General features: G+C 40.6%; 1 protein-coding gene across 2 annotated transcripts in view; it reads right to left on the bottom strand.

Annotated features, from left to right (window-relative positions):
• elp2 (elongator acetyltransferase complex subunit 2) overlaps positions 1–15,094 on the bottom strand; it is a 115,157-nt gene that overhangs the window by 26,431 nt on the left and 73,632 nt on the right. For both annotated transcript variants that reach the window (XR_013548969.1, XM_078422941.1), the window contains exons 15-17: positions 10,745–10,846; positions 8,081–8,138; positions 1,251–1,323 (exon numbers count right to left, since the gene is read on the bottom strand). Coding sequence is in view for 1 of the 2 variants with exons in the window: in XM_078422941.1 (XP_078279067.1) it covers positions 1,251–1,323; positions 8,081–8,138; positions 10,745–10,846 (233 nt within the window). In the remaining variant the exon portion in view is untranslated. The remainder of the gene's footprint in view (positions 1–1,250; positions 1,324–8,080; positions 8,139–10,744; positions 10,847–15,094) is intronic.

The raw sequence follows: 15,094 nt of genomic DNA, 5'->3' as shown, positions 1-15,094 counted from the left end.
GGAAAGATAGCAGATTTACAAGAATATTGCCACGACTTGAGGGTCTGAGTTGCAGGAAACATTTGAGCAGGCTAGGACTTTATTCCCTGGAACTAGCAGACTGATGTATGAGGTGCATATATAAGGTAAATGCACTCAGGTTTTTATTTCATTGAACTATTTTATTTATCATGTTAACAGTACTGTGTTTATAAATCTGTTGTGCTGTTGCAAGCAAGAATTTCAATGTTCTGTTTTGGTACACATGACAATTAAACATTCTTGACTCTTTTCTCCCCAAGGATGATGAAACAAAAATGAGAGGACATAGGTATAAGGTGAAAGATCTAAAAGGACCTGACAAGAGGGTGGTGCTTATATAGAATGAGCTAGCATGGAAATAGTTGGGGCAGGTACAATAATAATATTTGGACAGGTACATGGAAAAGAAATGTTTGGAGGATCAGGGCAAATGAGACTAGCTTAGATATGCATCTTGGTCAGCATGGATGAGTTGGGCCTGTTTCTGTGATGTACGTCTCTAAAGATTCTGTAGATTCCTTGCTTTCCTGAGTTTATTAATTAAAAAAGCAAAACAAATAAGTAGGTTTAGAATTTTTTAACTATTATTTCATGCTTTTGATTGTCTTAAGCACATGTTTTTAAATGATAGAAGACTGATAGCTCCAGTTAATACTGAGAAGTGACTTAGCCAACGATAAATATTTCCTGGAAAGAAGGAATGGGTGCAGGTTCGGGTTGAGACCATTCTTTTTTTTCTGCAGAGATGGGATACTACTAATGGAAATATGGAAGTGTGACCCTCAGTTATTAGCTTGTGATTTGAAAAGGCTAGATTTCCCCAGTGGTCATGACTTTAAAATAATGCAAATTAATCATCAATTCACTAATCTTTTTAATTCCATGAAAATTGTAAAAGATTCCATCGTCTCAATCACAAGCAAAATATACATTGCAGGTAAATATTGAAACTATTATAATGGAAGACCAACGAGAATGACAGTGCAGGGTTTTCTAGTTATTCTTATATTTAATGCAGCTCCATCTTTTATTTATGCCATAGATCATGTTGAGAATTGTTTCTGAAAGTAACTCCTAATTACTGCTAAAGCCAGAGGAAACAGATCTATTCACACTAAAGAATATTATGGAGTAATATCAACTTGAGTATTAAAAGATGGTTTACTCAATAACGTGAGATTAATATTTTCTGTATGTATCTAAAATTGTCCAATATAATAGCTTGATACCTTACTTGCTGAAGCCACCACAGTGTACGAGGAATTACAAGCAACACAGAATACTTCATAACCGTGCCCATATCTGTAGGAGAGAAAGAAATTTGAGACATGTATCAGAATACTTTAAGCCCCTTCTCCCACCGCCCTTCAACAAACTCTCATTAGCACTTCGCAATCTCATTCCAAACTCTTGATCCTGCACTTGCTCAAACCAAGCTCCAATTAGAGATTGCCGATCCTCTGTATCCCAGGCTCCAATCTGACTGCCTTCTGACCCCATGATCACCACCACCCAAATTCTCCCTCCCTTCTTCCTGCTATTTCAAACACCTAAGGCGCAGCGGTAGAGTTGCTGCCTTACAGTGCCAGAGACCCGGGTTCAATCCTGACTACAGGTGATGTGCATGTGGAGTTGGTACGTTCTCCATGACCACGTGGGTCTTCTCCAGGTGCTCCGGTTTTATCCCGCACTCCAAAGACGTGCAGGTTTGTAGGTTAATTGGCTTTGGTTAAATTGTAAAATGTCCCTAGTATGTAGGATAGAACTAATGTAAGGGGTGATTGCCAGTCGGTATGGATTCGGTGGGCCGAATAGCCTGTTTCCAAACTGTAACTCTAAACTAAACTAAACAAATACATGGGTTTTCCATTGCGATCCATTTCATTAACAGTTTTCAGTTTCCTTGCCCCAATTGTATCCTTTTCATCATTGAGTTTTCTCCCGGTGCTCTGGTTTCCTCCCACACTCCAGAAGTATAGGTTTGTAGGCTAATTGGCTCAGTAAAATTGTAAATTGTCCCTAGTGTGTGTTGGATAGTGTATTATACAGGGATTGCTGGTCGGCGTGGACTAGGTGGGCTGAAGTGCCTGTTTCCATACTATATTACTAAAAACAAGAAAACTAAAAATTACAACTAAACAATTGGTCTGAACTGCATCATCCAAACATTTAGTCTGCAAAAGCAGTTGAAGCTTTTAGTAAGCTTTCTTTGTCTCAAAGGAGGAAAAAAGCACCAAATGGATGTCAAAATGACAAAAAAACACTTCCTGCATCAACAATTACAATTTAAAGGATAAAACATTTGAAAATATTCATGAATAAACATGTTTAAACATTTTGAAATTCCATGTCCTCTATTTAAACTGTAATGCAATAATTATGCACATTGCATTATTCTGTCAGAAAATTGTTGATGTTCACAGCACCAGTTATGTAATGGCCGCAGATTTAAGGTTTAAGGGTATCAGTGACAGACAGTACTGGTAAAAGATTAATTATTTCCAAAACATCCTCAGATCATCAATTCGTATGCTAAGTTTAAAGCTGAACTTAAACTAGAGAAGGACGTGAAAACTCATGCAGACAAGATGGTGTAGAACATCTAGAAGTGAATTATGTCGGATCATTATTCTATAGATTGCTGAACTTCTGGTCTTAAGTTCATTGCACTACTCAGGCTGATTCAGGCCTTTGACTAACATTCTGATGTGGCAAGTCAAATTACAACATTCAAATTTGTACCTCATTAAAAAAGATGGTTTATTTTTTTTACTAACATCAGGCATTGATTTTGTGTTCTGTATATAAAGGGTAGAATAAAGACAATAATAACTAAGCATTAACACAGTAACAGCGGACAGAAAACGTAGCAGACATTATCTATTTAGAATATACCCATCGTAAGCTTTTTTTCTGACCTATGACTGTCAATATTACTCTAAATACTCCTTTCTGCAGCACAGAAGAGGAGTTAAAATATTTAAAAGAGCCTTCTGGAGCAAAGAGAAATCCTGAAATTTAGCTAGAGTTCCAACTTATCACAAATCAGATGTGAAGAGCACAGTTTCAGAATGTAGTGATAGATTATAGCATTTCGTTTTATTTCTAACATATGCTAAAGCCCTCTCAGGAAGCAATACTGGAATCGCAAAAGCTGCAGAACCAACATCTTGTTTCACATAGAAATAAAGTCCATGTGTACTGAAGTAGCTTTTAAATCACTTTGCCTTCACTTACAATTGCTGCTGTTGGGAAAAAATCCCATCAGATTTTTACTGTTTTTTGTCTGCTGCTTCTCCACCCACAAAATAATGTATCACAAGGGTGTAAACATGTTCAGTAATTGTAACCACCCTAATTTATATGAAAAATACTGATATGAATCTGGTTGGGAAGGGGGGAGGGAGGGGGGGGGGGATTTTGTCCGGATTAGAGAGGGGGGGAGAAACCAGACCACCCGTTGCCGGAAAATCGATGGTGGCCGTTTTTTTTATCAGTTCTACAATAGGTAAAGAGACAGAATATGTTATCCCAAACTGCTGCCTCAAATGCAAATACTTGACCCAGTTCTGTCAATTGAATTAGTAATGGGGAATGAAGAAACAACGGATGAATTGAAAACGTTTTTTGTGCCAGTCTTTACATCGGAAGATACCAGCAGCGTGCCTGAAATTCAAGTGAGTCAGGGATTGGAAGTTAGTGGAGTTGCTATTGCTAAGTTGAAGGTGCTTGGGAAGCTGAAAGGTCTGAAGGTGGATAAGTCACTTGGACCAGATGGACTACACCCCAGCGTTCTGAAAGAACTTTCAAGATTGTGGAGGAATTAACAGTCATCTTTCAAGAATCACTAGAGTCAGGAGTGGTCCCAGAGCATTGGAAAATTGCAAATGTTACTCCGCCGTTCAAGAAGGGAGCAAGGCAAAAGAGGGGAAACTATAGGCCAGTTAGCCTGACTTTAGTGATCGGTAAAAATTTTCGATCCATTATGAGGATGACGTTTCCGAGTACTTAGAAGCATGTGAAAATGTAAGCCGAAGTCAACATGATTTCGTGAGGGGAGAAATTGCCTGACAAATCTGTTGGAATTCTTTGAGGAAGTAAATAGGATGTTGTTTACCTGGATTTTCAGGCGGTCTTTGATAAGGTGCCGCATGTGAGGCTGCTAAAGAAGATGAGATCCCCATAGTATTAGAGGGAAGATACTAGCATGGATAGAAGGTTGACTGAGTGACAGAAGGCAAACAGTGGGAATAAAGTGAGCTTTTTCTGGTTGGCTGCCAGTGACTTGTGATGTTCCACAGGGGTCGAGGTTGGGGCCGCTACTCTTCACGTTGTATATCAATGATTTGGATGAGGGAATTGAAGGCTTTGTGGCCACATTTGCAGATGATATGAAGATAGGTGGAGGCGCAGGTAGTGTAGAGGAAGCAGGGATTCTGCAGGATTTGGGCAGCTTGGGAGAGTGGGCAAAGAAGTGGAATACAGCGTAGCAAAGTGTGTGGTCATGCACTTTGGTAGTAGGAATAAAGGCATAGGCTATTTTCTACATGGGAAGAAAATTCAGAAATTGGAGGTGCAAAGTGACTTGAATGCTTGTGCAGTATTCACAAATGGTTAACTTGGAGGTTGAATCTGTATTAAGGAAGACAAATGCAATGTTAGAAATGATTTCGAGAAGACTAGAATATAAAAACAGGAATGTATTGCTGAGGCTTAATAAGGCGCTGGTCAGAATGCATTTGGAGTATTGTGAGCTGTTTTGGGCCCCTTATCTGAGGAAGGATGTGCTGATGTTAGAGAGGGTCCAGAGGAGGTTTACGAAAATTATCCCAGGGATGATTGGGTTAATGTATGATGAGTGTTTGATGGCTCTGGGCCCTAATTCACTGGAGTTTAGAAAGATTAGAGGAAATCTCACTGAAACTAACCGAATAGTAAATGGCTGGATAGAGTGGATGCGGTGAGTATGTTTCCACTAGTGGGAGAGTCTAGGAACAGAGGGCACAGCCTCAGAATAAAAGGACATACCTTTAGAAAGGAGATGAGGAGGAATTTCTTTAACCAGAGGGTGGTGAATCTGTTGATTTCATTGCCACCATATGGCTCAGGTTACGAAGTCTTTGGGTATTTTTAAAGCAGAGATTGACAGGTGCTTGATTAATAAGGATGTTAAAGGTTTTGGAGAGATGGCAGGAGAATGGAGTTGAGAGGAAAAGATAGATCAGCCAAGATTGAACAGTGGAGTAGACTTGATAGGCTGAATGGCATCATTCTGCTCCTATGATTTATGAACTGGCTGCAAATCCAGGCTGAAAATAAATTATATTCCAAGATCTACCAGGCTTCATTTACCAAGAGCATTATAACATTCTTTCTTCAGATTATTAAAACTGAGATGTTAATAAATCTGAAAATGTATACCGTCCATAACTGTCCAGTCAGTAATTCTCCTTTCGACCATTTCAAATATTCATAACTGTCTGCAGGGAAACATGATCAGAATACCTTTCTCTTCCATCTTCATGAGATGTACATCACAACAGAGATGAAACAAAGCAAGACACAATTTCTCACTTAATTTCTATTTTACAAGCTAAAAGCTTAAATTTGGAAATCCTGCCTACATCTTATTATATTGTTAAGTTTTGGAATCTCAATGCAATTATACAATTATTTATTTCAGTTATATCCAAATTCTCAAACTGCATGCTGCACAGTCTGATTCATCCATCATACTGCTCTTCCTAATCACAAAATAGCTCCCAAAGCTGCAACATTTGGACTTTAAAATCTTTTCACAATTACAACGCTCTGGTTGTGCTTGAGAGAGTGCAGGGTGGATCCACCAGGCTGCTGTCTGCATTGGAGAAGTGAGTTATGGGAACTGATCGCATCGGCTGGGCCTGTTTTCCCAGGAGCCAAGGAGGGTGAGGAATGGCCTGATAGAAGCATATAAAATAACGGAGGTGCAGATAGGTCGAAGATCATAATATTTTTCACCTGGTAAGGGTGTTAAAAACAAAGAAGTTTAGGGTAAAAAGAAGAGTTTTAAGGGGGTTTTAAAGGAGTTTTCTCACACAGAGGAGGCAGTAAAATCAGATGCAATTACTACGTCTCAAAAGCATTTAGACTGACACAAATGGGCAAGGCAGTCCCAATGCAGGCAAGTAGAATGAGGATAGATGGGCAGAAGGGATCAGCATAAATATAGTGGCCAAAAGGTTTGTTTCTGTACCCTACGACAAAACAATGTAACTTATTTTATAACCTCATTCCACTCTTCTAAAGGAAGACTTCACTTTTGCCAACTTGAGTTAAGAAAGTTACTTGTTTCATTTGGATTTTACAATAAATTAAATTGTTAGAGTTGATGTCAAGAGAATTGATGGGTAAAGGAGGCAAAGGAGAACTGTGTGCCATCATCTAACGTAAAACCGAATCCAATGCTTCCAGGTAAATGGTGAAGAGGAAGGATTCCAACATGCACCAGATTAGGCAGGCAGGAGAAGTGAAAAGTTTTGAAATGAAGTAACAAGCAGGATAGACAAAAGAGAGTCAGTGGATGTTGTTTAGTTGGATTTTCAGAAGGCCTTTGATAAGGTGCCGCAAGTGAGGCTGCTAAAGTAGATGAGAGCCACGGTATTACAAGGAAGATACTAGCATGCAGATACTAGAAGATTGGCTGACTGACAGAAGGCAAGGTATGGGAATAAAGGGGGCCTTTTTTGGTTGGAAGCTGGTGACTAGTGGTGTTCTGCAGGGCTCAGTGTTGGGTCCGCTATTTTTAAAGTTATATGTTAATGATTTGGGTGATGGAATTGATAGCTTTGTGGCCAAGTTTACAGATTGGTGGAGAGTCAGGCAGTGTTGAGGAAGCAGGGAGGTTGCAGAAGGACATGGAAAGGTTAGGAGAATGGGCAAATAAGTAGCAAATGGAAAACAGAGTAGCAAGGTAAACAGTTGTGCACTTTGGTAGACGTAATAAAGGCATAGAATATTTTCTAAATGGGGAGTGGATTCAGAAATCAGAGGTGCAAAAGGGACTTGGGATTGCTGTTGTAGGATTCCCAAAGGGTTAATTTGCAGGTTGAGTCGGTAGTAAGGAAGGCAAAAGCAATGCTAGCATTAATTTCAAAAGGACTAGAATAAAAAAGCAAGGATGTAATGCTGATGCTTTGTAAGGCAGTAGGCAGACTACATTTGGAATATTGTAAGCAGTTTGGGGCATCAAACTGCAATGTGGGACAAATATTTATTGTTCTTACTGATCTGAGGAAGAATGTGGTGGTGTTGAAGAGGAAGATCCAGAGGTTTACAAAAATGATCCTGGGGATGGTTGGGTTAATGTATGAATAGCATTTAATGGCTCTGGGACTCTATTTGCTGCGGTTTTGAAGGATGAGGGGGGAATCTCATTGAAACCTACCGAATATTGAAAGGCCTAGATAGAGTAGATGTGGAGGGGGTGTGCAGGAAAGAACTGCAGATGCTGGTTTAAATCGAAGTTAGACACAAAATGCTGGAGTAACTCAACAGGACAGACAGAATCTTTGGAGAGAAGGAATGGGCGACGTTTAATGGTCGAGACCCTTCTTCAGACTGAATTGAATGTGGTAGATGTGGATAGGATGTTGCCAGTAGTGGGAGAGTCCAGGATCAGAGGGCCCAGTCTCAGAATATCTTTAGAATGGAGATGAGGAGGAATTTCTTTAGTCGGAGGGTAATTAATCTGTGGAATTTATTGCTAGATGGCTGTGGAGGTCAAATCATTGGATATTTTTAAAGCAGAGATTGATCGGTTCTTGATTTGTAAAAGTTCACGGTTATAGGGAGAAGGCAGAAGAATGGGGTGGAGAGGTAAAAATAGATCATCCATGATTGAATGGCAAAGCAGACTTGAAGGGCTGAATAGTCTAATTCTGCTCCTTCGTCTTATGATCTTATGATAATTGCAGATCATTTAAAAAAAAGAGATGTCTCAGGATATTGTGAACCATAATTGACTAACTTAGTAGAGAAATGCCAAATGGGCAAGGCATGGGCAAGATAAATAACTTACAGTTTCTGAACCTCAGCCCAGAGTGTGTTCTGCAAAAGATGATCTTCTGAGGGTGGTTCTACAGGAAAGTAATGAAAACCAATTGAAACTAACGGAATTACATAATGAGCATCAAACTGCAAAATGGGACAAATATTGATTGTTCTTACTCAATGACTGCTCCTGTTAGAATTTGCAGGTAAGTTTACAAAGAGTGTACTTTACACAACTTTCTCATCTTAATTCAAAATTTCACCAAAAGTTTAGCATTAGCATCTAGAGGCATGGCAAACTAACAGGAAGACTTCTGCAAAGTGTCTGAAATCTTTAAATAGCTCATACAACTTAATGTTAAACAGCAAAGTGGCTTATGAAAAATTAAATCCCTTCATTTTCATCTGTGCAAACATTTTGGCTGCAGGGAAGAGAACAGAATCCAAATTATCAATCTTTTTCTTTCCTTGGCCAAACTTGGGCTCTCCTCATTTATTTCATCCATCTCCTGATCTCAAGTAATTTGTACTTTTTTTTCCATTCTCCAAGTGTATTTTATCTCCTTTATGGGTTACAACCCAAAATCGGGGGTGATCTATGGCAACCTGGTCCCTTTACACTGATGTGGTGATCTAGAATGCGCATCAGGATATCAACTTTCTTCGGCATTTGAGAAGATTTGTGATAACCACGAGGATTCTCTCAAACTTCTGCACATGCGCAATAGAAAATATTCTGATTGGCTGCATCTTGGAAGTTTTCCATTTTATACAAAAGGAACTTGCTATAGTTTGACAATGTAACATTTTAATTCACTTTTATTCAAGTGTTTTTTTCTTACAGAGGGAACTTAAGCAAAGAAAATCTAAAAGCATTGCAGTTCCTTGAGCTTACATGATCTACATCGATATTATAGACAATAGACAATAGGTGCAGGAGTAGGCCATTCGGCCCTTCGAGCCAGCACCACCATTCAATGTGATCATGGCTGATCATTCTCAATCAGTACCCGGTTCCTGCCTTCTCCCCATACCCCCTGACTCTGCTATCCTTAAGAGCTCTATCTAGCTCTCTCATGAATGCATTCAGAGAATTGGCCTCCACTGCCTCCTGAGGCAGAAAATTCCACAGATTTACAACTCTCTGACTGAAAAAGTTTTTCCTCATCTCCGTTGTAAAAGGTCTACCCCTTATTCTTACACTGTGGCCCCTGGTTCTGGTCTCCCCCAACATTGGGAACATGTTTCCTGCCTCTAACGTGTCCAACCCCTTAATAATCTCATATGTTTCGATAAGATCCTCTCTCATCCTTCTAAATTCCAGTGTCTACAAGCCTAGTCGCTCCAGTCTTTCATCATATGACAGTCCCGCCATTCCGGGAATTAACCTAGTAAACCTACGCTGCATGCCCTCAATAGCAAGAATATCTTGTTATGAAGGCCAACATTCCATTGGCTTTCTTCACTGCCTGCTGTACCTGCATGCTTACTTTCAGTGACTGATGCACTAGGACATCCAGATCTCGTTGTACGTCCACTTTTCCTAACTTGACACCATTCAGATAATAATCTGCCTTCCTATTCTTACCACCAAAGTGGATAACCTCACTTATCCATATTAAACTGCATCTGCCATGCATCCGCCCACTCACACAACCTGTCCAAGTCACCCTGCAACCTCATAGCATCATCCTCACAGTTCACACTGCCACCCAGCTTTGTATCATCTGCAAATTTGCTAATGGTACTTTTAATCCCTTCATCCAAGTCATTAATGTATATTGTAAATAGCTGCGGTCCCAGCACCGAGCCTTGCGGTACCCCACTAGTCACTGCCTGCCATTCTGAAAGGGACCCATTTATCCCCACTCTTTGCTTTCTGTCTGTCAACCAATTTTCTATCCATGTCAGTACCCTACCCCCAATACCATGTGCTCTAATTTTGCCTACTAATCTCCTATGTGGGACCTTGTCGAAGGCTTTCTGAAAGTCAAGGTACACTACTTCCACCGGCTCTCCCCTGTCAATTTTCCTAGTTACATCCTCAAAAAATTCCAGAAGATTAGTCAAGCATGATTTCCCCTTTGTAAATCCATGCTAACTCGGAACGACCCTGTTACCGCTATCCAAATGCTCCGCAATTTCGTCTTTTATAATTGACTCCAGCATCTTCTCCACCACTGATGTCAGACTAACTGGTCTATAATTTCCAATTTTCTCTCTCTCTCCCTTCTTAAAAAGTGGAATAACATTAGCTACCCTCCAATCCACAGGAACGGATCCTGAGTCTATAGAACATTGGAAACTGATCACCAATGCGTCCACGATTTCTAGAGCCACCTCCTTAAGTACCGTGGGATGCAGACCATCAGGCCCTGGGGATTTATCAGCCTTCAGTCCCATCAGTCTACCCAACACCATTTCCTGACTAATGTGATATTATTCACTTTTACAATCATTCCCAGAAGATACTGGTTGTAATTAAGTATGAAGCTTAAATTATACAATGGGATAATCTCAGAAAAAAAGCAGTTAGGATGTTGGTCGTTTAAACAGGGTTTATGCAACACCGTCAAAAGATCCAGATACTGATATCATGGTGGCAAGATGATTTAAATACCACCATTGATTTAAATTTAAAACTTGCCATAAATTCGGGAATAAACTTCTTGGGTCTAATAGAATCACATACCTGTAAGGCGGACTGGGTGGAAGTGAGTCTGGGGATACTGACCAGCAGCACTGAGAGGCATTGCACTTGGATCCATTTTACTTGCATTGGTTGCAAAATCTCCTGAAACAAGCAAAATTACATTATCGTTTTAAACAAAATCTTTTCTTCAAAGAAAAGTCAGATAGATTAAATGGATTTAATAATACTTGATGTAAAATCACACTTTTTTATAAACTGCACAGCATTTCCTCTCAAAACAATTTGAAGCAAGGTGGAAACTTGTTGAGTGATTTTAATTAAATGTTTACTTCAGTCATAGTCATCGCATCATACAGCATGGAAACAGGCCCTTTGGCCCAACTTGCCCTCATGTCCCATCTATACTAGTCCCACCTGCCTGCATTTGGCCCATATCCCTGTCAACCTCTCCTATCCATGTACCTGTCTAATTGTTTGTTAAATGTTCCAATAATCCCTGTCTCAACTACATCCTCTGGCAGCTTGTCCCATACATCCACCACCCTTTGTGTAAAAAAACTACCCCTCACATCTATCTATATACTAAAACTCTTGTTTGTTTGTTTGTTCCTGAACTACAGCCAAAACGGTACACGATAGCGCAACAATTTTAGCCCACCTTACTCACCGTCGTCCCTTTGGTGCTAACCGAAGAAGTTTCATTGAAATCGGTGTTACATTTTTAAAGTTATTCTCATTTTGTGAATTATTGACATCCATCTTCACTATCGGCAATACCACCCATTCTTGTATCATCTGCAGACTCGCTAAGCTTGCCATATACTTTTGACTTTAGAGATAGAGCGGAAACAGGCAACAATGACCAGCAGTCACCCTGTACACTAACCTACACACACTAGGGACAACTTTACAACTTAACAAAGCTAATTAACATACAACCCTGTATGTCTTTGGAGTGTGGGAGGAAACCGGAACACCCGGAGAAAACCACAGGGAGAACGTAGAAACTTCATACAGATGCACCTGTAGTCAGGATCGAACCTGGATCTCTGGTGCTGTAACTCTACCGTTGCGCCACTGTGCCGCCCCTTACAGAGAAAAGTTACAAAGAACAATTCCAGTGCCTGCAATGAGGTATGTTGGAAGATTAGGACTACCCCTTAACTTATTGGAGAACCATTCAGTAGTCTGATAACAGAGGGGAAGAAGCTGTTCTTGAGATTGGTGGTGTGTGCTTTCAAGCTTTTGTATCTTATTCCTGACGGGAGTGGGAAGAAGAAGGAATGACTGGTTGAAGAAAGTCCTTGTATGTATTGATTATATTGGCTGCTTTCAGGTGACGGGGTAAAGTGTAGATGGAGTTGATGGTGCGGAGTCTGGTCTGTGTGATGTAGAAACAAGGAACTGCAGATCTCATCCAAATCATTGATGTTAATGATAAACAGTAATGGGCCCAGCACTGAACCCTGAGGCACATCACTAGTCACAGGTCTCCAGTTCAAGAAGCAGTCTTCCACCATTACCCTCTGCTTCCTTCCATTAAGCCAATTTTCTATTCATTCAGCTATTTCTCCTTGGATCTAACCTTCCAGAGCAGCCTACCATGTGGAACTTTGTCAAGTGCTTTGCTGAAGTCCAGAGAATGCAACATCTAACAGCTCTGCCCTCATCAACCTTTTTAGTCACATCTTCAAAAAACTCAAATCAGATTGGTGAGACGACCTCCCACATACAAAATAATGCAGACTATCCCTAATCAGCCCTTGTCCTTCTAAATGCGCATATATCCAATCCCTTAGAAAACTCTCTAATAACTTTCCAACTACAGATGTTAAGCTCATTGGCTAATTTTTACCAGCAATTTCCCTGCAGCCCTTCTTGAATAGAGGCACATTTGCCACTCTCCAGTCTTCCTGCACCTCTCCCGTATAACGACTTGTAAATTTCAGACAGGGCTTACGCAGTTTCGTCTCTAGTTTCCCAGTGTCCTCAGATATATCTGATCCAGCCCGGGAGATTTGTCTTCCATCATACGCTTAGAAAGTATTTTTTTCTGAGGCTCTGCACAATTAATTTCAGTAAGATATCATAATGAGCTCATACATTTGCACAGTGAAGATGGATTTGCCTGACATATAATTAATTAATGCCTGACATAACTCTTTTGAAAGAGAAATCTAGTATAGCACTGATACTTATTTACATGAGCAATCAGTCAAACAGCTGCTATAGATACCTTACACATTTGCAATAACTGAACAGTATTTTTTTAAGCTATTGATTCAGGAGTGTGCCGAAAAGGTTAATACGTCTGGCTTAACTGCAAGTTTCAGATAAATTAAGTTGTTGGCACTGGTTGGTGTCCAGAGATGGCAGAGGGGGAAGTTGCTAACAAAAATGAATCAAATCTGAGAAATAAGAGGTTAGGGATGGTAAATGTAAATCATGCCTGGTTCCTAGTTGTGATTGCTTTCCAATAAACACAAAGGAATATTGCGATACGATACGATAAAACTTTATTTATCCCAGGAGGGAACTTGATCTGCCAACAGTCATAAAAACACAAAATACACAAAACACAAAATACATGAAACATGAAATTAAAGTGATGAGTGGAAAAGCTTGGGGATGTGCAAAAATTGAGGGGGAGGGGGGGAGGAAGGAAGGGTAGTCGATCTCTGTCTACCCCACGACAGAAGGGGGAGGAGTTGTAAAGTTTGATAGCCACAGGGAAGAAGGATCTCCTGTGGCATTCTGTCCTGTATCTTAGTGGAACCAGTCTGCTGCTCAGGTTGACTAGTGTGTCTTGGAGGGGGTGAGCTGTGTCGCCCAGGATGTTCCGCAGTTTGAGGAGCATCCTCCCCTTCAAGACCACCTCCCATGAATCCAACTCTGCCCCCAGGATGGAGCCAGCCTTCCTCATGAGTTTGTTGATCCTATTGCCGTCTGTGGCCTTCGCCCTACTGCCTCAGCACACGGCAGAGAAGAAGATGGCACTGGCTACACCCGATTGGTAGAACATCTGTGGCATCTTAATGCAGACGTTGAAGGTGTGGAGCCTTTTCAAAAAGTACAGCCGGCTCTGTCCCTTCTTGTACAGAGCTTCAGCGTTCCTGGACCAGTCCAGTTTACTATCCAGATACTCTTCAAGGTATTTGTATTCCCTGGTAAACTGCACATCCACACCATTGATGGAGACAGGGGAGTTCCTCTCCCCCTAGTCCACCACCAACTCCTTAGCCTTGTCGGTGTTGAGCAGCAAGTGATTCAGCCCACACCACTCAACAAAGTCGTTGACTACACCTCTGAGTGCAGCTTCCCTCCCCTCACTGATGCAGCTCACAATTGCAGAGTCATCTGAAAACTTCTGCAGGTGGCAGGAGACAGTTATATCTGAAGTCCTAGGTGTGGATGGTAAACAGGAAGGGGGAGATGACTGACCCCTGTGGGGCCCCTGTGTTGCTCACTACCATGTTCCGAGACACAGTTCTGTAGCCTGACATATTGTGGGCACAATGTGATTGGTGATCCAAGCCACCATTGATTAGTTTGGTCTAGACTCAGGAATTTGGCAGAATCATCTGTTCTTGTTATTAGAATCCACGGCTCCATTTTTGACCTAAATAATTAATTGACACTGTAGGAAATTAAAAACTGAAAATGCGACAGAAAAAAACAAACAAACACCGTGCGAAAAATGTTTGCATCTGTACAGTGTTTTATGTTACAAAAGGCCTGAAGATCTTCACAAATGGTAAGAACAGACAAAGTAGTAGAACATAAATTGAGAAAGGAAACCCAATTTACATTAAAAACATTAGTTCTCTAAACGAGGCTTGTAAGGCCAGGAGGGTCTTGGCAAGGCAAAGAAATACCTAAAAGGAATTTTTTGGGGAGGGAATCGAAGTTACTTAATGATGCATGGCACATAAAAGTAACCAAAAATGAGAGTGTTAAACTAGTTGATGATGCTACAACAGAGTCTAAACCATGAAATAAATTATAAAGGGGTAGAATCATACAAGGATTTGTAAATAGAAAGATTTAAGCTCTAATGCAAGGTATAAGAAGATAACTGCAGAAGCTGGTACAAATCGAAGGTATTTATTCACAAAATGCTGGAATAACTCAGCAGGTCAGGCAGCATTTCGGGAGAGAAGGAATGGGTGACGTTTCGGGTCGAGACCCTTCTTCAGACTGAACTGAATGCAAGGTATATTGGCCTTCTTCCATTGTCATTAGACGGCTGTGGAGGCCAAGCCATTGGGTATTTTTAAAGCAGAGATTGATAGATTCTTGATTAGTAAGTGTGTCAAAGATTACAAGGAGAAGGCAGGAGAATGGGGTTGAGAGGGAAAAATAGATTGGCCATGATCAAATGAAGGAGCA

Source organism: Rhinoraja longicauda, chromosome 2 (assembly GCF_053455715.1).
Source record: "Rhinoraja longicauda isolate Sanriku21f chromosome 2, sRhiLon1.1, whole genome shotgun sequence".
In the NCBI taxonomy this organism is placed as follows: Eukaryota; Metazoa; Chordata; class Chondrichthyes; order Rajiformes; family Arhynchobatidae; genus Rhinoraja; species Rhinoraja longicauda.
This window is presented reverse-complemented; position numbering and strand designations above follow the sequence as displayed.